The sequence below is a fragment of the Punica granatum genome, chromosome 8 (genome assembly GCF_007655135.1).
Source record: "Punica granatum isolate Tunisia-2019 chromosome 8, ASM765513v2, whole genome shotgun sequence".
Lineage (NCBI taxonomy): Eukaryota > Viridiplantae > Streptophyta > Magnoliopsida > Myrtales > Lythraceae > Punica > Punica granatum.
Window position 1 is genome coordinate 1818160 of NC_045134.1, and position 25102 is coordinate 1843261.

General features: G+C 41.4%; 6 protein-coding genes and 1 long non-coding RNA gene across 12 annotated transcripts; 4 read left to right on the top strand and 3 right to left on the bottom strand.

Moving 5' to 3' along the window:
- Positions 1–5894, top strand: LOC116187504. Its single transcript, XM_031516247.1, has 6 exons — positions 1–107; positions 552–663; positions 3718–4971; positions 5063–5131; positions 5241–5439; positions 5544–5894. Exons 2-6 carry the CDS (start codon positions 661–663, stop codon positions 5624–5626), a joined length of 1608 nt encoding a protein of 535 aa, XP_031372107.1. The 5' UTR covers positions 1–107; positions 552–660; the 3' UTR covers positions 5627–5894.
- Positions 5895–6745: 851 nt separating this feature from the next.
- LOC116188109 (ras-related protein RABE1a-like) lies at positions 6746–9628 on the bottom strand. The gene is made up of 9 exons (XM_031517259.1): positions 9512–9628; positions 9269–9378; positions 8413–8485; positions 8230–8330; positions 8027–8092; positions 7634–7731; positions 7452–7514; positions 7269–7361; positions 6746–7154 (listed from the first exon to the last, which is right to left on the bottom strand). Exons 2-9 carry the CDS (start codon positions 9339–9341, stop codon positions 7071–7073), a joined length of 651 nt encoding a protein of 216 aa, XP_031373119.1. The 5' UTR covers positions 9342–9378; positions 9512–9628; the 3' UTR covers positions 6746–7070.
- A 253-nt stretch (positions 9629–9881) lies between these two features.
- LOC116188113 lies at positions 9882–10788 on the top strand. Its single transcript, XR_004152190.1, has 2 exons — positions 9882–10078; positions 10224–10788. It is a non-coding gene; the product is annotated as an uncharacterized LOC116188113 (long non-coding RNA).
- A 554-nt stretch (positions 10789–11342) lies between these two features.
- LOC116188111 (40S ribosomal protein S15a-1) lies at positions 11343–12903 on the bottom strand. 3 transcript variants are annotated; one of them, XM_031517263.1, is made up of 4 exons: positions 12749–12903; positions 12175–12322; positions 11899–12059; positions 11343–11688 (listed from the first exon to the last, which is right to left on the bottom strand). In XM_031517263.1, the coding sequence occupies exons 2-4, from the start codon at positions 12305–12307 to the stop codon at positions 11590–11592; spliced, it is 393 nt and encodes a 130-aa protein (XP_031373123.1). In that variant the 5' UTR covers positions 12308–12322; positions 12749–12903; the 3' UTR covers positions 11343–11589. The 3 variants fall into 3 exon arrangements, with proteins under 3 accessions (XP_031373123.1, XP_031373125.1, XP_031373126.1); XM_031517265.1 differs by lacking the exon at positions 12749–12903 and adding an exon at positions 12714–12738; XM_031517266.1 differs by lacking the exon at positions 12749–12903 and adding an exon at positions 12596–12617.
- Positions 12904–13054: 151 nt separating this feature from the next.
- On the top strand, positions 13055–14690 carry LOC116188110 (actin-depolymerizing factor 1-like). Of its 3 annotated transcripts, none has more exons than XM_031517260.1 (4): positions 13055–13202; positions 13715–13872; positions 13982–14247; positions 14319–14690. In XM_031517260.1, exons 2-4 carry the CDS (start codon positions 13723–13725, stop codon positions 14467–14469), a joined length of 567 nt encoding a protein of 188 aa, XP_031373120.1. In that variant the 5' UTR covers positions 13055–13202; positions 13715–13722; the 3' UTR covers positions 14470–14690. The 3 variants fall into 3 exon arrangements, with proteins under 3 accessions (XP_031373120.1, XP_031373121.1, XP_031373122.1); XM_031517261.1 differs by having other exon boundaries at positions 13750–13872; XM_031517262.1 differs by lacking the exon at positions 13715–13872.
- A 180-nt stretch (positions 14691–14870) lies between these two features.
- On the top strand, positions 14871–19015 carry LOC116188108 (pentatricopeptide repeat-containing protein At2g39620-like). The gene is given in 3 exon segments (XM_031517258.1): positions 14871–17784; positions 17786–18614; positions 18716–19015. Coding segments are annotated over 2 exon segments (3009 nt in total). The 5' UTR covers positions 14871–15126; the 3' UTR covers positions 18137–18614; positions 18716–19015.
- A 12-nt stretch (positions 19016–19027) lies between these two features.
- Positions 19028–24236, bottom strand: LOC116188107 (elongator complex protein 1). 2 transcript variants are annotated; one of them, XM_031517256.1, is made up of 5 exons: positions 23932–24236; positions 23307–23640; positions 19959–23013; positions 19648–19746; positions 19028–19562 (listed from the first exon to the last, which is right to left on the bottom strand). In XM_031517256.1, the coding sequence occupies exons 1-5, from the start codon at positions 24088–24090 to the stop codon at positions 19247–19249; spliced, it is 3963 nt and encodes a 1320-aa protein (XP_031373116.1). In that variant the 5' UTR covers positions 24091–24236; the 3' UTR covers positions 19028–19246. The 2 variants fall into 2 exon arrangements, with proteins under 2 accessions (XP_031373116.1, XP_031373117.1); XM_031517257.1 differs by lacking the exon at positions 23932–24236 and having other exon boundaries at positions 23311–23452.
- Between the last annotated feature and the right edge of the window lie 866 nt (positions 24237–25102).

A 25102-nucleotide genomic window follows, 5' to 3' on the forward strand; every position in this document is an offset into this window, starting at 1 on the left:
CAAAAGTCCTCCTCTACTCTCTCGCTCTCTCTCCTCACACCAAAAGTCCTCCTCTGCTACAGAGAAACGGCCACTCTCCCTGGCGCCGACGGCCCCCTCCGGCGAAGGTAAACCCATGTCCGCTGCTCTCTCATCTAGCCTAGCTCACATTACGCATCTCCTGCTCAGTTCATACAGTTGAGACGAGCATGAACTGAGCAGAGAGAGCTACGTACGTAAAACATTAAAGTTGATCATTATCATCGAGTCCATTATTTCACGTAGCTCGTTCACAAGTTCCTCATTTCGTTTTCGGGTGAAAATTTATAATAAGTTGGGTTTCAAATGATCGAACAGAGCTTCGAGCTCCGTTATGTAATGATCAGGGTACGGTGTCAATGAGAGTCAAAATTTGCAAATAAGTTTTACGTGAAAAATTCTCACTGGACCGCACATCTGGTCAGGAAATTTTTGTGAGGATCGCTCTTGCAGGGCAACTATTGTGTATGTTCTCGATTTTCATCAGAGACATTTTGGTGAATTTTCTTTCTTTTTTCTTGTTTTTTTTACAGCGTTAGCTCGAGCTCGGCGTGATAGATTAGCGGCTTAATTACGTGCTAGCTGGACAAGGACATATACACAGCTTGAATTTCCTGTCTCGTTGCAACAAAGCTCGGAAAGATGGTAAACTTTGAACTCTAGATGATGAAACCTTTTCTTACGATCCATATATATATATATATATATATATATATCATACAGTTGCGTAAGTATTTAATAAGATCTTCCAGAGAGCTTTGATGACGAATTTCAGAAAGTCTTTACCTATTTTTGTGTTGCCAAAGAGGGCCTTTGCTTGGCACCATGTTTCACTTTCTGTAGGTCGACTCTGAAAATTCAGAACGTCTAGTTGTTATAAGTAGAGTTTATTCGGACATAAAAGTAACGTTTCAGGTAATCTCGAGTAGAATCTAACGTGCCGAGTCGACTTAAAGAATAAGTGGGATATATACTATGTTGAATGTTCCCCTCATCTCATTTAATTTTGGTGATCCAAATCATTTCTGGCTTTGTCGCATCCATATTTATTACGGGGTCCATGTCGCATGGCCTGTATGGTTTTCCTATCGAGCCCTTAGTTAGCTAAAAGTATTTTCCTCTTTGCGTCACGCATTCAACTTTCCCTTGATCTCATTGTGATATATCTTATAGGATTAGCACGTAAATCTGACCTTCAAGAAACCGGAACTTGTGTAGGGCTGTCAGTATTAAATTTATAATCATCTATCGTTAAATCAGCCCACTTCAACTGCTTGCATTACCAATAGTCGGTCTTTGCATAAAGCTATTAATTGAAGACTTGACCAACCTGATCTTCTTAAAAATCGATGATTCCTTGATTCGTGATTTTTCTGAACTAAAACACTTTGCATACTCGATACATGGCAATACTGTTCTCTAATCCGTCATTGATATGCTTATAACTTCATAGCTTAATAGTACGTCACTGCCTTTATATCTTACGAGCTTAAATACCGAAGAACACGGTCCCTGAATGTCTACATGAGGCTATATGCAGAGGAGGAATCAACCTTCGTAACATCTATCTATATATAAGTATAATTTACTTGAGTAGCAATATATGTTACTCAATGAATGCGATCTTAAGTTAATTCAAATGAAAAGAAGAACAATTAATATTTTATTTCTGAAATTAAAATACTACTTAAAGAGGATTATCAGTAGATACTATCAATAAATGTAGCAATTATACTTAATGTTTTGAACAATAAATAATTTTTACTTGAGTAGCAATAAATACTGCTCAATAAATGCTCTTGAATAAATTCAATTGAAAAATAGAAAATATATTGTTTAATTTATGAAATTAAAATACTACTTGAAGATATAAATTTGATTTACAATAAATGTCATCAATAAATGTAACAATTATACTTAATTTCTTAACAACAAATAAGTTAACAAACAAATATTAAAATAGATATAGAATATTTTATATTCAAAAATAATGATTTAATCTTATTATAAATTATCACAAGGACGCTAATTACATAAATTGACTAGGACATTGAAAAAATAAATTTATCATGTGAAAAAATGGATTTTGATTGCAATATTTCAAAATTGTGAAAAAATGAAATTTATATATCTAAACATCATGTCTTCAATATATATATTGGTATTATATTAACAATGTTCAACATGTGTTGAGTAAAACACTTAGTTACCTATGCAAAGAATTTCCAAAAAGAAATTAATACATGACTTTAATTCTATAAATGGGGTAACATAAAAAGTAAAAATTTAATTAATGAAAGTAAGGATTTAACAATATATTATTCTCTAAAAATATTTGCAAAATCAAATTAGTGTACTTGCACTCATATTTGTAGTGAATCTGAATGATACTAACAACTAAATAAAAATACAATCCAATTAGATGGAGATTAGTAGAAAATTGCAAAAAACTACAAATATTAGTATAATATATTTGGTTTTCTTCAAAATATTCAATTTTTATTATACTTAAAAATATTTTTTAGAAAAATTATGAGTAAATCTATTAAAACAAATCCGTGCAATGCATGGGTCAGAACACTACTTTAAACGTAATAGATTGTTCTTCATTTGATCTCGTAAGGAAAGAGAGCAAGGATAGTACATTCTTTCTCATATTGCAGGTGAATGGTTTAAGCAATATTTGATCAATACTCACCATTAATTAATTTTTTCGAACTAAGCCTTTTCTTGCCTTAAATCGCCATTACATATGGAAAAAGTATAAGCGTCACAAATTCGTCTAATTTACTGGATATTGTGGTAACATCCTTATACATTCTCCTATTTTTTAAAAAATAAAAAATCCTTATACTTTCTCATGAATATAACTTTCTGAAAATTGTATCTGTACATTAAACTAAATCATACTCTCTTGGGGGAAGAAAAGCATAATTGTCTTGTGAATTTAGTTAATCCCCTGTTAGATCTGAATCTGTTAACTTGTAGTCTCGCATAGTGCCTATGTATGAAACCTTCACCCAATGCGGGACTTGTTCTATTAGACAGTGAATGGAGGATCGGAGGTGAACTCATCTTCAAAGGGATATGCAACTTCCTTGTGCTGCTGAACTTGCTCTGTCCGACGAGTTTAAGGGATCTTGTCCTTTTATTTTTCAGCTCTTTTTTGAAGAGGATCTGGCTGTATTTACATCTTCGGCATTAATCTCCTGGCGTTTTTACGTCATCACGGTCCAGTTGGATATAATTAGTTTCCAAACATGAGGAGGACAAGTAAATTGATAAAGAACATTCATGATGCTGTTGAGACTCGGATTGTTTTGCTCGAGTTAAAGTTTTCATTAACTCGCTTTCATCCTATTTCCAGTTTCGGGACCTAGGCGATTGTGCTACGGTATCAATATGTAAAGCATTCAGTTAGATTTTTGTGGTAGTGACAGATTGGTTGTGCCCGATTCGAAAATAATAGGCATATTTTTTTAGCATGGGGAGTACATTTGCTGCTGCACTTATTCCGAAACTTATCTTTCTCGAAAACGATTATACATTCCTTCATTATCAGTCAATTCTATTACCTGATAATTTTAATGTACGGTCATGATGGTATTTGCATTTACTAGTGTGTGAGCTAGACCTGCTGGGCTCTAATTCTTTCTGTTAATCTTTGCTAAGCAATCTTTCTTCTTTTGGCTTCTGCAGAATTATCGGCATGACAGCTTTTTCAAGCAGACAGATGCTGGGTTTGTATTGCATGGAGATGTGACCAGTGATCACTTCTTCGGAACAGAACCAAAGCAAGGCAATGAATGGCTCGGGGGTGCTACTGGACAGAAATCACTCCCCATTAAGAAACAAGCTGTGGAAGATGTTACGATCATACCATCAATCCAAGGAGCTTCCCTCACGGATAATTCCGTACATACCAATGACCGACTAGTTGCTGCCAATGTTCAGGGAAATATCGCACCATTTGATGGTACAAGTGATATGAATTGGGAAACAAACGACCTCGAAGGTCAAAGTTCCGAACATAATCCATCCGGAAGTTCACCTTTGTCACATGGGAACAAGAATCCCATTTTTGGCGGTGTTGAGGATTTGCGATGCAGTCTAGTGAAAGCTTCCAATGACAGCATGTCTTTAACCATGGGAAATTCCTTTCCGATGGGTTGGTATGAGAATCACAACTACAACGACCACAGCTCCCTAGAGGTCCCGGCATCCATTAACATGTATGACAGCAACCTCAGTGACGATTTTTCTCTGCCGGGTGAAAATTTCATGAGATTGATGGTCGCATCGTTCAACCAAGAATATGATGACGACTTGATCCGTCAGACAACAGATGATAAGGCCAATGGAAATGTCATTCCTTCTGGTCTGCCTGACAGAAGCACAAATTTCATTCTCCACTATGAAAATGCGGACAGTAGCGCTTATACACCGGTCGTGGATCCATCCTATGAGCCTGTTACTTTCACTCTGATGGGGCACAGCTTCCACCAAGAAAACGGAAGTTTCCTTCCATTGGCTTCTTCCTACCCTGAGGAAAGCAATGCTCCAATACCAACGGTTGAGACGTCTGACGAGCAGATTGCCAATCTACCAGACAATGCTGTGAATAACAATATCAGTTTTGGAGAATTTCAGGAAGCACCTGCAATGAGCGCTTCTGGAGGGCACATTATCAGCTTCGAGCCACTGAAAGGAAACCAGAATCCTGTCCAAGCTGCTGCGATTCCAGCCTTGAATGATGCAGTTGGTTCAGTTGCCTATCCAACCATCACAACTGTATCTCCCATCAATCCCTATGAGACAATGAACCTTACAAAGAAAAAGCTGGGGAAACCGAGGGACCTTGCCACAATCGGCTTCCCTACAAATGTCAAGAGTCTGTTATCAACCGGTATCTTTGATGGGGTTCCCGTGAAGTACGTTTCCTGGTCACGCGAAGTAAGCTTCACAATTATATTTTCTAGTTTCCTGTTTGAGTACAATTCTGCATGTACTGATTTGACTCTGTCTCGAATATCGTATTCAACAGAAGCGTCTCCGGGGAATTGTAAGTGGAACTGGCTACATCTGCGGCTGTAAGGAGTGCAACAATGTTCGGGTTAGTAATTCATACTCATCGGATTCTCCTAAGAAGATCAACCCAGGTATTAGCTGTTTCTTTTCTGTCTTGTAATATCTAAGGCCAATATGTTCACTGAAACTCGCAGAAAATTAATGCGTACGAGTTTGAGCAGCACGCTGGCTGCAAGACCAAGCATCCAAACAATCATATCTACTTTGACAACGGTAAGACCGTATATGCAGTTGTTCTGGAGCTAAGGAAGACTCCCCCCAGTATGCTCTTCGAGAAAATTCAGACGGCAACTGGGTCTGCCATTAATGAGGAGAACTTCCAGGCCTGGAAAGGTGACTGATCCTCCTCCATGGAAATCAGCGCCTTTAACGAAGAGAAAATGTTCCAACACCTAATTTGTTCTGTCATATCTGATTAATTTCGTATGATGCTGCAGCTCGTGAATTCGAGAAGATCTACAGAGAAATTGAGGCCAGTAGGACATGGAGAGGTGTGCCAACTGCTGCCAGCAGTGGCTGAGATGGAACGATGCATAGTTCAGTGCCCTCTTGATCACCTCACCAGTGGCATTCACCGCCAGTAAGTTGAAAGTTTAGAGACTGTCGGGTTTCTCCCGTAATTTAAGCACAAGGGTGCTCGAGACTCTGCTTTGCTTACCTTTCTTGAACTATGTCTCAACTTTATCAGGAACCTTGAACTATTTTCATCGCTTGTATACATATACATGCTTGAATTCTTGCTGGTTAAGAAATTACTAGAAAAAGTTCCTGAACACCTCAGAGAATATCTGCATAATCTCGAGGTATTAGACGGGCGAATCCTGTCTTATCAGTCTATGTGTGATCTCAGGGAAGATTGCAGAATTCGGCTCTTGACTTATTACAGCTAGCCCATCGGATGTTCTAGCTCCTTGCCTATCAAGAAACGAAACCGGTCATTGCCTTAGAGCATGAAAATTTTTTATATTTCTAAGGCCAGCATTGCCTTAAAAGAGCAGGTTGAGGGAATAATAGAGAATGCAAAAGTCATAGTCTTTTGATTCACGAGACCTGTTCATCATCAGGCACGTTTGCTCTGTTTCTTGGTGCCCAAGAAAGCCGATTTAACACGTTGTTGAATTGCCCAGTGTTAGATTTGACAGGCCCCTAAACTCCAGGTAGTCTCTGGCTGTTACGAAAACAATGGAAATGTTATCATCAGAGTGTCCAGTGATTGTTAATACATCGTTCGACAGGAATATGCCCATATAGCAATCGAAATTTCACTGGACACATCATCTTCCTGATTTCCTCTTAATGGGTAGTCCAGGCCGGAGATGGCCCAATTGGTGGGCCTAAAACTTCTTGACCGTACCCAATGATGGATCATTGGCCTCAACAAGATATAACCCATGAAGCAATACGAACTCCTCTGGCTACATTGGACTCGTCATTGGCGAGTATACTATTTTGTATAGTGATTCTGCTCCATCCCTTCATTTGTTACCACTACCAGTCTACCAGGCATGGCTTTAAAAGAAAACTTTTTCGTCGGAGAATTCGATTTGCAATAAACAAGAGGGATCACCTTTCATGCATTCACGTCTCGAATCATGAGGATGAAACTGTTAGAAATCATAAAAAGTTGATCCCATTCATCTTCTCCAAGAAACCAATACTATAGAAAAATTATAACTTCTCTACATCAAAGATAAAGTCGAGTTCCACATCTTAATAAAAGAACATGAAGAAGACAATAAAATGGGGGAAAAAAAAAAAGAGGAGGATATATAAGCCATTATGAAAATAGAAGTTTAGATGGATCACGGGAATCTCTCTTTCATGATAATAAGGGAAAAGGAGATACAGGGCATCTTCTGTGTTTGTTATCCTTTTTCGCGCAGCACCGAACCAACGGAAATAATGTCCCAGATAGAGCAAACAGAATGCAGAATACGCTTCCCCAGAGTTTTTGTTCTTTTTCCTCAAGAACCACAGCAAGAGGACTTCTGTGCGGCTTGGCTATCGTTGGTAGTCTGATCAGTTTTGTTGATCCTGATGGTTTGAGGCTGCAAAAACCAAGATAAAAGAAGAGACATGGGTTAGTGACAATTCAGAGCTGTTCAGTCCAATTGAGCAACTTGGGTGGAGGAGCAAAGTAGCCTGGATATAGAAGATGGTACCTCAGCCTTTGAATCACTTTCTGCGAGCCTTTGCTTGATATCCTTCGCTATTGAGAAGAAAACTTCCTCCACGTTCATGTTTGTTTTTGCACTCTGCAGGAGAATGAATTCTTGAGGCTATCAGGACACATGCTATTGGATTCGTATGATTTAATATTAAACAAACTGGTCAATAGTACTCACGGTTTCGAAGAACTTGATGCCATATTCATCTGCAAGAGCTTGGCCCTTGGAGGTTGGAACAGCCTAGGCAAAGAAGCAAAGAACAACTAGCAATTATCAATCAGGAGATTCAAAATGGCAATAAGCTACACTTGCACATAGGGCAGAGGAAGCGCATCTAGGATTGATAATGGATCCCTTACCCTTTTGCTCTCGTCCATGTCGGCCTTGTTCCCCACCAATATTTTGTTCACATTATCAGAAGCATGTTGCTCAATGTTGCGGATCCAGTTTCTGATGTCTGACAAGTAAAATAATCGTCAAATAGAAATTTCAAAAAGCTATCACTGTTAAACTTAAGCCATATCAAAGATAGGAAGTGGCCCTACTTCAGCAAATACGTTACAAAACATGCACATGAGACTTGAGAGTACTTGACTATATCTTCAGAAGGTAGATCACAGTAAAAAATCACAATTTCTATTAAAAAAAATAAAAGAAAAGATGCAGGACATGTTGCAACATTATGTCAACAACACAAGAAACTTCACGGCTCATGTAATGCATCAGCAAATTGAAAAGGAAGGAGAAATTACTGTTGAAAGAGGACTCGTCCGTAACATCATACACCAGTAAAATACCCATAGCTCCTCGGTAGTAAGCTGCCAAAAACAGAATACTATATTGTCATCTACCACGCAAACAACAATAAATGATGATACAGACAATGGTGCCCAAGCAATCTACAATCGACAAACCATTGAACAAATCCCTGTATCCCTGTATAGATAAAACAAACCTGTTGTGATTGTTCGGAACCGCTCCTGACCAGCAGTGTCCCAGATTTGTAGTTTGATTCGTTTTCCATCAAGCTCAATGGTCCTTATCTTAAAGTCAATTCTGCGGTGATGAATATGAAAGGGCTAGTTAACAAATGACCCCAAGATAAATAAGCCATGCAGAATTTCCTGATGATACATACCCAATAGTGGTAATGAAACTCGTTGTGAATGAACCATCTGAAAATCGTAAGAGTAGACAACTCTTACCAACACCTGAAAGTATTACCCATAAAGTTATCAATACATCCAGAGATAACATAACCCCAGCAAACAAATGCTAGCATGTGAGTTTTATATTTGTAATGACAAAATGCTGAAACATACACAACTGGTTATTCGGCAATGGCCATTTCGTCGATCTCAGGTACAATTTGAATTTTGAATGATGTAAAATCGCAGAAAGTATCACAAACAAGTCTAACATAGGTCTGAAGCGACCCATCACCTACTTCAAAATTAACTGCTCATGAAATTTCAAAAACACCTCTTCTCATCAGGACCAAAACAGAGAAATAATCACAGAATACCTTGAACACCGAAGTCTTAGAAATTCCAAAAGGAAGGGACAACGATTAAAAATTCCAAAAGGAAGGGACAACGAAACCCCTTTCTCAACCTGAAACTAGCAAGGTTTTCCTCCAGAAAGCCATCACAAACAAAAGCATCCTCTTCCCATTGTCATGAGAGCATTCTCAGTACAAAACTGCCCAAAACTATGACACAATCTAATGCTATCTATATGAGAGAACTTTCACACAAGATCACCATAAACCACAAGGTTCTCTTCCAAATCTTTGGATCAACCTTCCAACCACCAAAAAAGCTAAACCCAAACCCGGATTACATCAGAACCTCCAAGAGGCAATTCATCAAACAAAGATGAATCCAAATGAAAGCACAGGCAGCTCACTCATCTTCAAATTTCTAGCTCCCAGCTCGTTTCGTAAGGAACCAAAACCATACAATGCTGAGAAACAGGAAAACCAGTCAACTAACCGCTGTCGCCAATCAAGAGGAGCTTGATGAGGTAATCGTAATCGGCCCGAGCCCTAGCTGGTGGTGCTGCCATTAAATCTCAGCTCAGACAGTTCGACCCCAATCCGTATCTGCAGATTCACAAATTGGCATTACCCCACCGATTAACGAACCCCCGAAGAATGCGATTGAACACCCTTCAGAGGAAATGCAGAGATCGGAGGGGCAGAGAGAGAGAGAGAGAGAGAGAGAGAAAGAGATTACCAGAAGGTGATGGTGGTTTAACGAGAAATCGACGACGACATTGGCAAATGGAGAGAGGGAGAGAGAACGATTCAATAATTCAGTGATTCTCTCACCGCGTTTCTGTGGACATTTCCCGGTTCGAGAGGAGTGGGCCATAGGCCCATAATCTCACATTATTGGGCCTCATAGACAGAAACTAGACCCATGGTAAAGTTCTATCATCAAGCCCATTTATCAATTTATGTGCTGATTGGGCCCATATGAGAAGGATTAATTTCCTTCTCGAGTCTCGTCATCGTCGTCGCTACTTCCAATTGGTCGAATACGTTAAGGTAAATAGGCAAGACGAGGTCGAAGATGCGAACACTGCTTAAAAGAGCATGTTCTTATCGATCTGAAGGCATAGCCACGTGCTCTTCTATTTCTTTCATTCGGAAGGAAAAGAGGTCTGTGGCCCTATAAAAAGTAACGTAACTAACTACATCAGTGGGATATGGTGATCTCCATTAAGAGCGATGAGCTCTCTTCCAAGTGATCAGCCTTGCCTCCTTTCGACGGTGGTTTCTTTCCAACAATTTTTTAAAGGTTATTACAGTTTGTCTGAATTGCTTAAAAAGTGTAACTGTTATGTGAGTAGGGCATATTGAAAGTTCGTGATACTAAGGAACTTTTGACATCACTCTTTTTCGTGCATGCTAAAAGTAGTAAAAGGCTTAATTATAATGTGCAGAGTTTGTTGAAGGAGAGAGTGCACCGAAATGTGCTTTTCCCAAAGCATATGCTGGGAAGATCCCTCCTCCCAACAACCTCACACCCTACATAAGTCAATCCTTCGCAGGTTTTTCCATATAATCTGCTCTTCCCTTCAAGAGCATCATCTACTTCACACGACACGCCCTAAGCTTCTGGTGGCTCTAGGAGTGGTGGCCATGGCAGCTGGCAGCCAACAGCCCAAGCTGCGGTGGTGGACACTGAAGATGACAGGCGGTGCTAGGAAGAAGAGGAAGACTGCACTGATGGTTAGATAGTTACCGGGAGATCACGACTTCTTTCGGGGCGACTCAGATCCTTTGGCAAAGCGTCTTCGCCAAGATGCTCAAGCTTGTAACTATTTTGCTACTGCATTCAGTACTCCCTGTGGGAGATCATGCCATGCTATTACTACTCTCGCCTAAATGCATAACTTAACCATACTAAATGATGAACATGCTGGAGTTGTTCTATACTCTTTGCAGTGATCTGAACTGCACTTGTATTCCCTCTTTGCTGTTCAAATAGATACCTTTTTTGTTTCATCTGTCAGTAAGTTCTTCGTTCGACAACAGGTAAGGCCTTTGGCCAAACTGAAATAACCTGAGCTGAGATAACATGTCATATCCGGAAACCCGATTTTGCAGCCAGTTTGGTAGACCTCTACCAACTGCAGCACTCTTATGTATGCAGATGAAATCTTACAGTAAGTGCAATGTACCAATGGATGCCTCGCAATAAAAGAGAATATTGTCGGGCAATTAAGGGCATCATCAACTTACAACAATAGCATGATAGTAAAGCGGTCCAGGGCCAAGGTGCTTCCATAGTGGAATACAAAAACAAAGTGCGCTAAGAAGCATATACGAGAAAGATCCTCTCGCACTAATCCTAACACAGGACTCCAATAATACAATGTCTTTGCGAGTCATCATATTCGGAGATGACTGAGTTATGCAAGCAGATCGAACGTTGAGCAAACCAATAGATTGGGTGGGAATTAATGGTCTAAACTATTCAACCATGACATGATCAAATCAAAAACATGCAATTATAACTCGCGAGATGATCCACGAGGCTTAGTTGCCAAGGTGGGAACTGATATAGCCAAGCAAATTCCACTGAAGAATTAAAGCTAAATGTAAAGTCTACATAAGCTTTCAACTTCTCTTAGGAAGCAGAATAAGGTGCGCATAGGACAAGCTCAATGTCACTCGATCAAAAAGTCAGGAAAAACTTTAAAACAAAACAAAACCAATTATATCTCGGGCGAAGACTTGAAAATTAAACAACATGGAAGCTCCCATTAGGAGAAAATCTCGCACATCCTTGACCAAAAACGCCACCTAATAGAAGAAACCAAGGACTTTACCCCCGACATTCTTTCTCCTGGCTTCCTCATGATCCATGATGCCCGCGGAAGTAGTCAAGACAATATAACCAAACTGCAAATTTGGACCATTGAAAAGTAATTAGATGAAAACAAGAAACGACCTATATACCCAAGCAAGACTCCATAATCAGATCTATTGCTTTTCAGTAACACACAGAATCTAGAAACAGAGGAGAAACTATGCTTTCTTGAGGCTCAACAATTCAGTCAACAAGCTCGTGGGTGATAAACTTGAGAAAACATGACCTATCCCTGGACTAACCTGTCTTGAAGGGAGCAGCCTAGCAGTCCATCCTTCAATTTCCTTGACACCGACATCGAAACGAGGACTGATAACTCCACACTTGTTCAGCCTCCCATTCAGTTCGACCACAATCTTGCCAGCTCTGTGATCATCAACATACTCAAACTCCCCAATGTATCCTAGACAACCCGAACAAAAATCTCATCAGTAATAGATTCACTGGAATCTAGAAGAGTTAACTAAAGCCAATACGCCTGTCTAACAAAAAGAAAAGCAAACAAGAAGATTTCATACCGTGCTTCTGCATAACCAGGAGAAACTTGATAATCACTTTCGATGATGGCCTAATCATAACCTGTCTCTTCCCTCTTTTTTCAGCATTATACATGCTCTTGAGAGCATCATTCAGTACACTAACCCTCACCATTTTGATCGATCAATGCTGCAATGTCCGATAAACTTATCCTATTAGTATGTGTCAAACAACAAACGAGAGTCACATAACAATGGTCAAAGAAAATGAGCAGAAACATTTTTCCAGACAGCTAAATTCCTCCCCTCCACCGAACATGAACAGGTCCATGCCCTGATAAGCATGCTTCTCAATCAAGGAACTGAAGCTTTTCAGAACAGAAATGCCGAAAATTACACCCAATTCGAACTCTAATTCACGATCCAGGTATCAAACAACATTATGCATCAAATCTCAACGTACAAAAATTGCCTCAAGGTCTCAACTTTCCAAGCTCAATAAGATCTACAGCCCGCAGTTTCTTCACAATAACATTACTCAAGCCTGAAATGCTAGCAGGAACAGGGAGACAGGAGCATACGAGGCGATCGGGCACTATGAATTACAGCTCAGTACCTCAGATTTCAGCAGAGTCGGCTACGAAGCTCAAGCGCGAGCAGGAGTGATATGGTCAGAGGGGTTTTGAGAGTTGGAAAGGGAGCGAAACCCTAGCGCTGACGAGACGCTAGCTGAAATGACCACGTTGCCCTTGAGTAAATGTGGCCCATTGGTTTGAGTCCAGTTCCGATGTTCGGGCCGAGCGGGGTGATGAAAAGGCCCAGCCCAATCAGAGGTTTGCCCGGCTAGCTGGCTCGGCTCCGCTCGGCTTGACCTCTTTCTTTTTCTGGTAAATTGAAGGATTAATAATATTAACAAGAAGAAAATGCCATTAAAATCCTTACTGAATCAAACCCCTTCAGGCTTCAGCTGTCTCTCTCTCTGGGTCTCTCTTTGTTTCACCCTCTGTGTGGTCGAGCCCTAGATTTTCGTATCCTTCCTCGAGCTTCCGCTCTGTTTTCCGGGAAAAATGGTGAGTCCACTCCACCGCCGTGGCTGTTTCTTCTAATTTCAAGCACTCACTTAACCGAATGATGATGCGTGGACTATTAACACTCGAGCATGTTCGGTTTGATGCTGGAATTTGATGATGAATTTTGTCCGAAAGTTTTAATTTTTTTGAATGGTTTATCAGGTGTGGATTTGGGTTTTTTGAGCAAACTTATCTGAGTTGATGTTGACACTGTCACTTGTCTGCTTCTGTCACTGTTACATGGTCGATTATCTATTTTCAATATTTTTCTTAGCTGTCGGCGATACCTTAGCTACCAAACATCTGCGATATGAAGAGTTGATATCCCAGTGTTTTCAGCGTCGAAGTTAACGACTTTATGTCTTATGAGCGTGTTTGTGGTTGAGCTCAGTGTGTGGCTTCAGATGCTTCTACGATGATGTTGTTGAATTGCTCTTTGTTGGAAGACTAAGCAGAAAAGCTTGCAGAAGATTTTGTGATGTTCTGAAATCCTGTTTTCCTCTTTGAACTAGAATGATTAATGCTTGGGCTGTTTATCACTGGTCAGTTCGGATTACTGGATGAAATGTGCCCTGCTTTGAGGAATCCGTTCCAACATTCTATCTTTTCCCTTGAACATTGTTTTCGGGGTCAAAAGTTTGAAGCTTTGGGATCCAATCACCTACAAAATGTATGAAGCATATAATTGTTTCAATTAGAGAACCTTATTATGTATGTGGGGTGGCATCTTTTTGAGCATCTATTGAGGGTAGACCTTCACTTCTCTTTCAAACATGTAGGCAAATGCGGCCTCGGGGATGGCAGTACATGATGACTGCAAGCTGAAGTTTTTAGAACTGAAAACAAAAAGAACTTACAGGTTCATAGTATATAAGATTGAGGAGAAGCAGAAGCAAGTCGTGGTGGAAAAGTTGGGAGAACCTACTGACAGTTATGAAGATTTTGCCGCGAGCCTTCCTGCCAACGATTGCAGATATGCTGTCTATGACTTCGATTTTGTCACGGAGGAGAACTGCCAGAAGAGCAGGATCGTCTTCATTGCCTGGTAACTGTTTAGCAACTGGTTATCTACTTTCACTCATTTGATTTATGTGACTGACCCTAGTGATTTACAAGGTCTCCTGATGCATCAAGAGTGAGAAGCAAGATGATTTATGCAAGCTCGAAGGACAGATTCAAGAGGGAGTTGGACGGAATACAGATAGAGTTGCAAGCAACCGATCCTACTGAAATGGGCCTTGACGTTATTAGGAGCCGCTCTAATTGAGTCTATACTTTCAAACATGCCATGGGAGGTCTCTAGTTCTACTACTTGGTTTTCCTATGTCTCCAGCCCATTTGAGGCAGAGAACTTGGTTACTGTTGGATATATCGTCCCGTTATCAGAGATTATACCTAGGAGGTATTTTGTCGTGAACAAACAATGGCAATGCGCTGTTACTGCTCTATATATATGTAATGATCCCTTTTGTCGTTGTGGCATTTTCATACTCTCGGAGGACAGATTGATTAATGGAGACATATGCTTCACCCCTTTATCTCCATATGCTTGCTCGTGTTGAGTTTTCTTCCTACAATTGGAATCAAACCTTTCTTTATGTCGGGTCCAGATTCATACAAGAAAAAGGGCATGTTTGGATCCGAGTAGTTATTAAGAACTCGAGTGAGACGGCCACATTAACATGGAGCTGATTTAGTCTCGGCCGATTAAAAGAGCGAGAGCCAGTAATTACTCGATGCGAGAATAATCCACAATTCTCAGAAAGTTCTCGGAAAATTTTTATAATTTGTCGGGTGTTCTAAGAGGTCCGCACAGTTCGGCAGTCGGTTTTAAAAGGAACGGGGACCTCTCTGTTGTTTCCTTTTGTGCGCAGGCAAGACTGGAGAAGCAGATTCTCCCACCAATGCAGACTTCAGAGCTGCTATGTCGGGCGCTCTTTCAATACGCAGGAGACTCTTCCATTCTCTTCCCGTTGCGTCGGCTGCTTCTGCCTCTTCGCCACTGCATAGTTCCCTCCCTCCGCTACCTCAATGCAAGGACTTGAGATCCCTCCTCAGACTCCACGCCCACTTGATAGTTTCCGGCCGTTCTCGAGACAGAGCCTCACTCACCCACCTCATAAACTCCTACTCCCACCTCCAAAGATGCGACCTTTCTTTCTCCGTGTTCAGTTCTACGCCAAACCCAGCTGTGATTTTGTGGAATTCCATGATAAGAGCCTACACGAGATCAAACCAGCACGCAATGGCTCTGCATTTGTACCGTTCAATGCTGAGGGACGGCCTGGAACCTGACAAGTACACGTTCACCTTTGTTCTCAAAGCTTGCACTGGCGCCTGTGACTTGCAAGAGGGCCTGTTGGTCCATAAGGAAGTCGCCTGCAGAGGCCTAGAGAGTGATGTCTTTATAGGGACTGGTCTCCTAGATATGTACTGCAAGGTGGGAGAGTTTGAGACTGCACGGAAGTTGTTTGATGGACTGCCTCAGCGAGATGTCGTGGCGTGGAATGCTATCATAGCAGGGGCATCGCAGGGGTCAGACCCCAGCGAGGCTCTGGTGCTCTTTCGGAGCATGCAGTCAGGCCAAGCGGGGCCCAACGCGGTGAGCCTGTTGAACTTGTTTCCAGCAATATCAAGATTGGGAGATACCGATTCTTGTAGGTGTATCCATGGATATGTCATTAGGAGGAATTTCGGGACGGAGGTGTCGAATGGTTTGATCGATACATACTCAAAATGCAGAGACGTAGGCTCTGCTCGTAGAGTTTTTGACAGAATTCTGGGACAGGATGTTGTTTCATGTGGAACAATGATGTCAGGTTATGCTTACAATGGACGATTCTCCGAGGTCTTGGAGTTATTTGAAACCATGAAGATGGCAAAGGTCGAGATGAATAAAGTCTCAATCTTGAGCGCCCTATTGGCAGCAGGGGAGAGTGGGGTTGTTGAGATAGGGAAGGGAATATACCAGTGTGCTATTGAACAGGGGATTGATTCTGATGTTACTGTTGCTACTGCCCTTATGACAATGTATGCGAAATGTGGGGAAATGGACAGGGCCGAGAAATTGTTTTTGGAGCTTGAAGGACGGGACTTAGTTGCTTGGTCTGCACTTATAGCTGCTTTTGTCCAGTCTGGTTACCCTGAGAAGGCACTGACTTGTTTTCGAGATATGCAGAAAGAAAATGTAAGACCTAATAGAGTAACTCTCATCAGTATCCTGCCAGCTTGTGCAGAACTATCATTTCTTAGACATGGGCAGAGCATACACTGTTACCTTATGAAGGCCGACATGGAAGGTGACAATACAACAGGAACAGCTCTAGTCTCCATGTACATCAAATGCAGACAATCTAATCATGCAGCTACTATATTCAACAGAATGCCTGGCAAAGATATCGTGACATGGAACGCTCTGATTAATGGGTTCATCCAGATCGGAGACCCCTATTCTGCTATCCAGACATTCCAAAAACTTTGGGTTTCTGGGTTATGTCCCGATGCAGGAACATTGGTGGGTTTAATCCCAGCTGTCGCCCTCTTGAACAATCTGAATGAAGGCACTTGCATTCACGGTTTAACCATTAAAAGTGGGTTTGAGTCCGATTGCCACGTAAGGAATGCTCTGACTGACATGTACTTCAAGTGTGGAAGTCTTTCGTCAGCCTTATATCTGTTTAAGGCGTCCAAACCCAGTTCTACAAAAGACGTGGTTTCTTGGAATGTAATGATTGCTGGGTACTTGCAGAGTGGAGATGCTAAAGAATCTCTGCGAGCTTTTCACGGTATGAGATTGGAGAGTGTTTGGCCTAATGCAATCAGCTTTGCTAGTGTCCTCCCTGCAGCAGCCCACTTAGCTTCTTTGCGAGAGGGCATGACTTTACATGCATGTGTAACCAAAATGGGATTTGAGTCTGTAATCGAGATTGGGAATAGTCTCATCGGCATGTATGCAAAGTGTGGGAGGGTTGATTTCTCCAAGAAGTTCTTTCATGAGATGGAACATAGGGACACGGTCTCTTGGAATGTTATGCTGGCAGGATATGCTATACATGGACAAGGAAACCAAGCCGTTTCGCTTTTTAAGCTCATGCAAGAAAGTCATGTGAAGATAGATTCAGTGTCCTATGTGTCTGTCTTGTCTGCCTGTAGACACGCAGGCCTGATAGAAGAAGGGAGGAGAATTTTTCATTCCATGAGCGAGAACAGACTGGAACCCAATTCAGAACATTATGCATGCATGGTGGATTTAGTTGGCCGGGCTGGGCTGTTCGATGAGGCTCTACAGTTGATAAGGGAAATGCCAATGGGTCCTGATGCTGGGGTCTGGGGAGCCCTGTTGGGAGCATGTAGGATGCACTCTAATGTGAAGTTGGGAGAATTGGCATTGAACCATCTTGTCGAGCTGGAGCCGGCTAACCCTGCTCATTATGTCGTTCTATCAACTATATATGCTAGATCAGGCCGATGGGCTGATGCAGGGAAGGCAAGGTTGAAACTTAGCGAGATTGGGCTGAAGAAAACACCAGGATGTAGTTGGCTGGAAGTAAAGAGTAAAGTCCATGCCTTCATGGTGGGCGACCCAAGTAAACCCTCAAATTGAGAGAATGCAGTTACTGTGGAACAGTTTGCTAGAGAAGATGGAGAAATTGGGTTATGTTCCTGATAGGAGCTGTGTATTGCAGAACGTGGAGGAAGAGGATAAGGAACAGTTCCTCCATGGGCACAGTGAGAGGTTGGCTATTACTTTTGCTCTTCTGAATACGGAACCAGGATCGACCATACAGATAGCAAAGAACCTCCGAGTATGTGTTGATTGTCACACGGTTACAAAGTTTATTGCTAAGATCACAGGCCGTAGAATCATTGTTCGGGATGCCTCTCGTTTCCATCATTTTGAGGATGGGATCTGCTCGTGTGGGGATTACTGGTGACTTACGGAGACCCAAACCTATCACCTGATGAAGAAAAGAACCAGAATCAGTCATCGTGGTGAAACGACTCTGCACATTGTTCAGTTGAAGAGAGGAGATGGTTGCTCTTCAACCGATGACATACGGCTCAGTTTGAAGAGAATTGCAAATGTTTGTTGCTCGCAATTGTTATGATCAGTAAAGCAGGTTCTGTGATATCAGGACTCTGGCTTTAACGCAACAGAACAGACTAGCAACGAGATTATGTTTAAAGTGCCCTGGGGTTACAAGCTAGGACTTCCTCACATTAGAGATTGTCCTGAAACTCTCATGTGATTTTCTTAAAGACCTTTGACGAGTTATTTTATATTTGATGCTTCAAGAAAGCAAGTGCAAATTGTGTTCAACTTTGTACGGGGTCGACGGCAGATCAGCCAGAGGACTTTGACAGCAGGACAAGTTCCGGAACTGCTCTGTGTGATTTAGCAGCTCTGTCAAGGTAAGCAAATGACCGCAAAGCCAATCTGATGAAACTATATATAAATCTGTCATGGACTCATGGCATGTATTGGCTTCTGACAGTAGATTTTGTATTTGCAGGAGGGAGATTATTTTTCCTACCTCCAAGCAGTGGTTCTTATGGAAATTATATCCACTAATTGCACCTGATTATTAAGAGCATCAGCTCTCAGTTACCGATACTTGATGGATCACAATATTAGGGAATGGATTTGTTCGGGAAGATAGGACAAGAAGATTGTTGGCATTCCACTCTGTTTTGATGGTCAGGTTGTCTGTGTAATCCCCAAGCCAAGAGGGCATTATTACTGTCACAGTGAGCCCCTTGTAGATTGGTGATGAAACTGATATGAATGAGGAATCAGTTTTAAGTTCATCAGATTTCAACAGCTGTTTGAGTCTGCAAGGTATTATAGCATTGATCATTGCTTGGACATCAATGGACCCAAAACGAACAATGTGTAAGACATGATAGCCCAATCGTAATGAGAAAGAGACAATAAAGTAGAAGACACCATTAAGCTATTATCTACTTGAAAGAAAATGAAGAGTACTCTGTAAATCGAAGTCTGCTCAACCAATTTGTTATTAACCTGACATCATCTCCTTGCATCAAGGAGAGACAAATACTTTGTGACGCCATGACATAACCTCCAAACTTTGTGATTGGACCCTCACTTTGTGGAGATAACGGTCCAAAGTATGGGCCTGCTCATCTATCGCATCAGTGTTCATTGTGTCTTCGGCTAGTTTAACTGCAGCCAATTGTGACAGTTGGAAGCACTCTCCTATATGCTGCAATTTTCGAGCAGTTTCTTCCTCCCTGAGAGTCACAAGGCAGATCAGCAGAGACCTAAGCTCCCTCATAGCTCCAGCTGTTAGAGACATGCCCTTTAGATGATCCACCAGAGCCAACTCCTCTCCTGGGCTGTAAAACAAAGCCAAGAAATTTGTCTGCTTCGAACTTTGGCTCAAGCACTTTAATGTGGAGAAAAGTATTGATGTATAAATACCTTCCAGGTCGTATCTTTCCTCTGTTTCTCTGACGCCTAGCTTCTCTTGCTCGGCTGCCAGCGCTTGAGCTGATGGAAGCAGTGGATCCCCTCCTTGTCCTGGTAATGAAGATTAACCATTTAGAATTCAAGTATTATATAAGTCATGAGTCCAATCTTGAAAATCCAAGGATTAAATGGTCAAATGGAAATACTAATTAATTAACAGCCTCAATAATATAACGACAATGGTGAAATAAAAGAAATAAATTGAAAAAACTTATACTGCGGACTATGACATTGCAATAAAGACGTAAGTTGAAAAGCCTTACCCTGCGGTATAAGCACTCATTCCACTGAAATTACTGCTTGCTTCTGAAGCAGTATCATCATCAAGATCAGTCATACTTTGTTCCGCTGACTGGACTTTCGCTGCTAGTATTAATCTTCTCTGCCTAACAGCCAAGTATCGAGCCAAATATTTTCCAACTTTCACCAATCCTTCTTCATACTCGCCAACCAGAGTGGATGCACATTCTAAAGCAGCCGTCTTAACTTCAGAGATGAGATCGTCCTCCCTGTGCATAAAAGCAACCCTCATGGCTTCCTCCCATTCTTGTGCACCTATCAACAAACCCAAACCCAACTTGACATCTCTGCAATATTCCAGAGCAATTTTCGCTGCATCTGCAGGCTTCCCAAGTGCTTGAAGCTCTTCGCATAGCTCATGAGCCAGTTGCAGAATCTCCTCACTCCCCAATTTCAGAAGACTAGCAATTGTAAGAACCCCGGCCCAGTTACCACAAGAGCGATATGCCTTCAAAGCTTTTTCGAGATTGGAACAGCACAAGAAGGTGATCGCAGCGTCCTCGAAGCATTTGGTTTCATTAAGGTGGTCACCCCATGCCTCAAGTACTTGACTCTTCTTGGCAGGATCAGCAATCAGTTGAAGCCCGAGAGGAAAGAGCTGGGGGTTCTTCTTTATAAGGTTCATAAAATCATTGTAGTGGGCATCTCCAGCAGATGCAATGTGCCTGAGGGCGTTCTCAAACCTGCGTAGCTTAAGGTCAATCGTGTACCGCATTAAGAGAGATGGCATTCGCTGGAGTTCTTGAAGGAATGGAAGGAACTCCTTCGGGTCCTTTTGGGAGTTCAGGGCCACCATAGCAGCAAGATTTAGGTCGTAAAGTCCCAGAGCAGCTTCATAAACTGCCTCAGCATCAGATAACCACAAGAGATGCTTCAGAGCTTCTTCGGCAGATGGATAAGATTTTCTCTTCGGGTCATCCGAATCCAATAGTTCCATTTCACGGATCGCCTTTACTCTCTTGAGAGCTTCTTCGAGGGCAGGAGGATCACTTCGAGCAAACGTTGTTAATACACACAGCTCTCTTGCAGGCGTTTCAGGTAGCTGTTCTTCAATAGCCTTTCTTATGGCCAGAAGGACCGAAGACACCTTGTTGGTGGTATCATATACCTTCAGACCTCTTACTTCCGCATCCTTGGCCTCCTTTGCAGAAGGCAAAGAAATATAACTTTTGTACAGTGTCTCCGAGGTGTTCTCTCTTTTTATAGAGAAGATGAACTCTGTCAAGTGGTTTAAATTCTCAACCTGCTTGACAAATTCTGGAGCATGTTGGAGGAATACTTGCCAGCCAAAGTGGTCAACAATTACATTGAAATCTATTCTGTGACGCCTTACCATAAGAAGGGCATCTTTGAAACGCAGCTGGACCAGTGCATTGATGATCGAGGCCAAGACTAGCTTCCTCGGATAAATGCACTCGAGATTGCCCCGATTTGTTTGGATTATAACTGCAGCTTCGTCTCCATGCAAGACACCAACAATTTTGGCACCTTTTTCCCAAATATTGACAAAACTTTTTTTCTCTTCTTTTAGTTTCTTGTTAACAGAATGGGTGAAGTTCTCATACTTTTCTTCCACATCCCCATGCAGTATATCTCTAATTTCAATGATGAAAAGCAAGTCCTGCTTGGTGGCAAGAATTAAATGTGTAATCGTTTGATCCGCAAGATTTGAATAGAACGAGAAAGTGCTGCAGTTATTGCAAAGAATCTTTCCACCGACTTGAAGCCTCCCTACTTCATCCAGTCCAAAAAGCAGAGGATCAGAACTTTCAACACAAAGGACTGCACTCATCCAAAGGCAGGTGGATGAAAAGCTAGAATCTACCCGTCTCAGAGATCCTCCTTGGCTGGACAACTTTGAAGTGTACTCAGAAATAATTCCACCATTGAATTGAATATATGCAGCAGATTTCTTAGCAGGATTGGCAGCAATACCAACAACTGGTGTCTCCAGAGAAATATGATTGGCAATGTTGACATGCCAGCCGGAACAGGTCATTAAGCTTGGCACATGATCCTCAGAGCAAAAGAGCTCCATTTCCTGCATATAGTAACCTGAGAGCCTTTCTTTGCCAGTTGAGGTTTGATTGTGGCACTTAATGTGACTACTCTCATAAGAAGACACACCGAGAAGAGTGCGCGTATCCAACCACGTAAGATGCACAAACGATCCAAATACTGCCTCATACAGAGAAGCTTCAACTCTATACTCCTTACCTTCCAACTCTTCCCACATATCTATTTCAGGAAGTTCCACAATACACAAACAGCCGTCAGACAAATATGCAGCCAAAGAGCTCTTTGAATTCTTCGAACAAAATGCTATATCACGAACAGCGCTAGAGAACTGCAGGCTGAATAAGTACATCGGAGGTGGCAATAGGGATATAGAGAGCGGTGTCACGAGTATCTTATTACCATCTATCACAAAGGCTGTTGAGTTCTCTGAGATGGCCGTGGTCCAAATAAAGTTGTAAGTTGTGATCTGTCCTCTCAGTGTCCAACAGATCAACTGAAAAGGCTTTGCTGGATTCCACATGAATTTCAATCCATCTTCCCTCGGGTATCTAAGTTCGTGTTTCAAGTACCAATGGTTATTGCTGCAAGACCAAATCTTAACACAGTCGTGATTTTCACAACTGACAAGGGCCCCAAGAAGGTCTGAGCTGCAATTCCACTTCAAAATCTGTACCTTGGAATCTACCTGATCGTTAATGCTAAATGAGCTTCTTTCTAATCCATTCCTCTCAAAGAAAATTATCAAAGGAGAGTCACCATCCATCTTCCTCTCACATACGGCAGCAATTTTGGCACCACTAGGCATCCATTCTAGCACAGTTCCCACCAGGGGCTTTGCTTCAGAAGTCGCCAATAATGTACCTGAATCTCGGTCCCAAACCTTAATCCTCTTATGCATGGAAGAATTGCAGAGCTCACTTAGTGTAGCAAAGTACTTCCCATCACCCCTCCAAGAAATTGAACTTCCAAACATAGGTGCAGAAGAAAAAGTAGATTCATCTGAAATGGATTGCAAATCACTGTGTGAGTCACAATTTAGCATAAGACTGCCTTTCCTGTCACTGCCATCATTAGAAGGACACGATGCTGAATATCAAAGCTTCATCATGCAAAGCATCCATGTAAGAAAATGACTTATGCCAAAGAGGAATGTGTGATACGAAGAGTCTCTTTCGCCTTAAATAATCTTTATCTTCTCTTTAAAAAATATGTCCCCTTTTAAAATTCCTAAATCTATATGCACAAGAAACATACAATAAACAGACCTCTGAGTACTAGAGAAAGATCCTTACTTACGTCAACAGCTTCAGGAAGGTCCTCTGCTGTAGTCTCATGCAATAAATCCCAATCATGTGTCATTACTAAAAGCTGCCCGAAACCAGTGGTAATACCAAGCAGGTCTCCATCGGGACTGGGCGAGATGCACTTAATACCACCCTCAACTCTGCCGACAACCTCTGTGACATGAGCGTCCACACTATGCAGCAACATCAATCCATTAGAAGTACCCAGTATCAGCGCTTCTTTCTCCATTAAGTAGTCGAAGGCAGTAACAAAGTCCCCATCCTCCAAATCGACCTGATCAACTTCTGCTGGCACTACAGTTTTCCTCCAGGCTTCATCATTCTGACACGAATTACAAAGAAACTTGAGCCAAACATAGAAATGAAACAAGCTCCTATTTTTCCATTTTTCTTCTCTTTTTTTTTCTATACATTTGAATTTTTAACGTGGTCCGATTCCGATTATATGTTTCCAGCTTTCGAAAAAGCACAACGCCCCAAATTTATTCAACCAAAAATCGGCAAAAGCTCATTTTTCGAACTTCCGAGCTCCAAACATGGCAAAAGATATAAGCAGATAAAAGACCGACTACTGAAATCTCTTAACTTCGAGGTTTCTGGTAAAGAAACTCACTTGGAACGAATACAGCTCCGTTGTGTATATGAAGTTCGCGGAGGAGACGAAGAACAGCCGGTTCCGCTCAATATCGAAGGCGGAGAACAACAGCACTTCATCTTCTGCCTGGAGCTCGACGTTCAGAGACGCCTCCGTGGAAAGCTTCAGATTCTTCATGATCAAGCAGCCAGATGCCAATCAAGAGCACACAGCAGAAACCCCGGAGGTCGTCTGCTCGGCGAGTAGGGTTTTCAGGGTTTAGCACTAGCAGCGGCCGTGGGAAGGAAGGGAAGTTAACTGATGCCGGCGGGTAACACAGAGGCGCACGTTAGATGATCTCAGCAGAGTCTACTAACTTAAGCTTGCTTCGTTGCTCATCTGAGATTCCCAACTTTTTCTTATCACTTTGGTCATAAACCTTTCCATCTTCTTCTTTCTACCCCAAATCTTTTCATCCTTATTGTTTGAAAACCTTTCCCTAAACTTGTTTGGATATGAGGGAAATGGAGGGAAGGAAAGTTATATATAGAATTTTTAAAAGAAAAAAAAATACTTTTAGTGATGTAACTTTATTAACTTTTCTATTATCATCTTTTTTCTATTTCTTCTATTTTTATCCTATACATTCTCTTACTTTTTTGTTTTCGTCATTCCGTTAAGTATGCTGAGTTGGATCCTTATAAGTGCAATATAAATGACACATCAGCAATTTTATTTTATCCAAAATTAAAAGGAACCTCGGCAGTAGAGGGATGAAATGAAATCGGTAAAAAATTCAACCTGTTATAAAAATACACGTCAAGTTTCACTACTTCTGATTTATCTCAGAATTCCTTGGAAAAAAAATGTAAAAGCCAGAAACATTAAAAAAACAAAAACAAAAACAAAAAATGAAGAAAATCAAAGAACAATGAAGGCGAAGTGGTAAAATTGGATTGGTTCATTTCACTGCTTCTTTAATTATATGCTCTGCTCCCAATTAATATATATACTTTGCATTCCTCTCCTTTGTTGAGTATTCTCGTTCAATGAAAGGGAGTGTCCGTAGGTTATTATGAGATCTGACATAAAATATTCAAAATTTTAGTTTGAAATTCCAGAGAGAAATGTTCGAATTGATCAAAGTGAATATCAAAATTTCAAATTAAGAAAAGGCAATGCTAATAGAAAATACTAAACAATGATAACT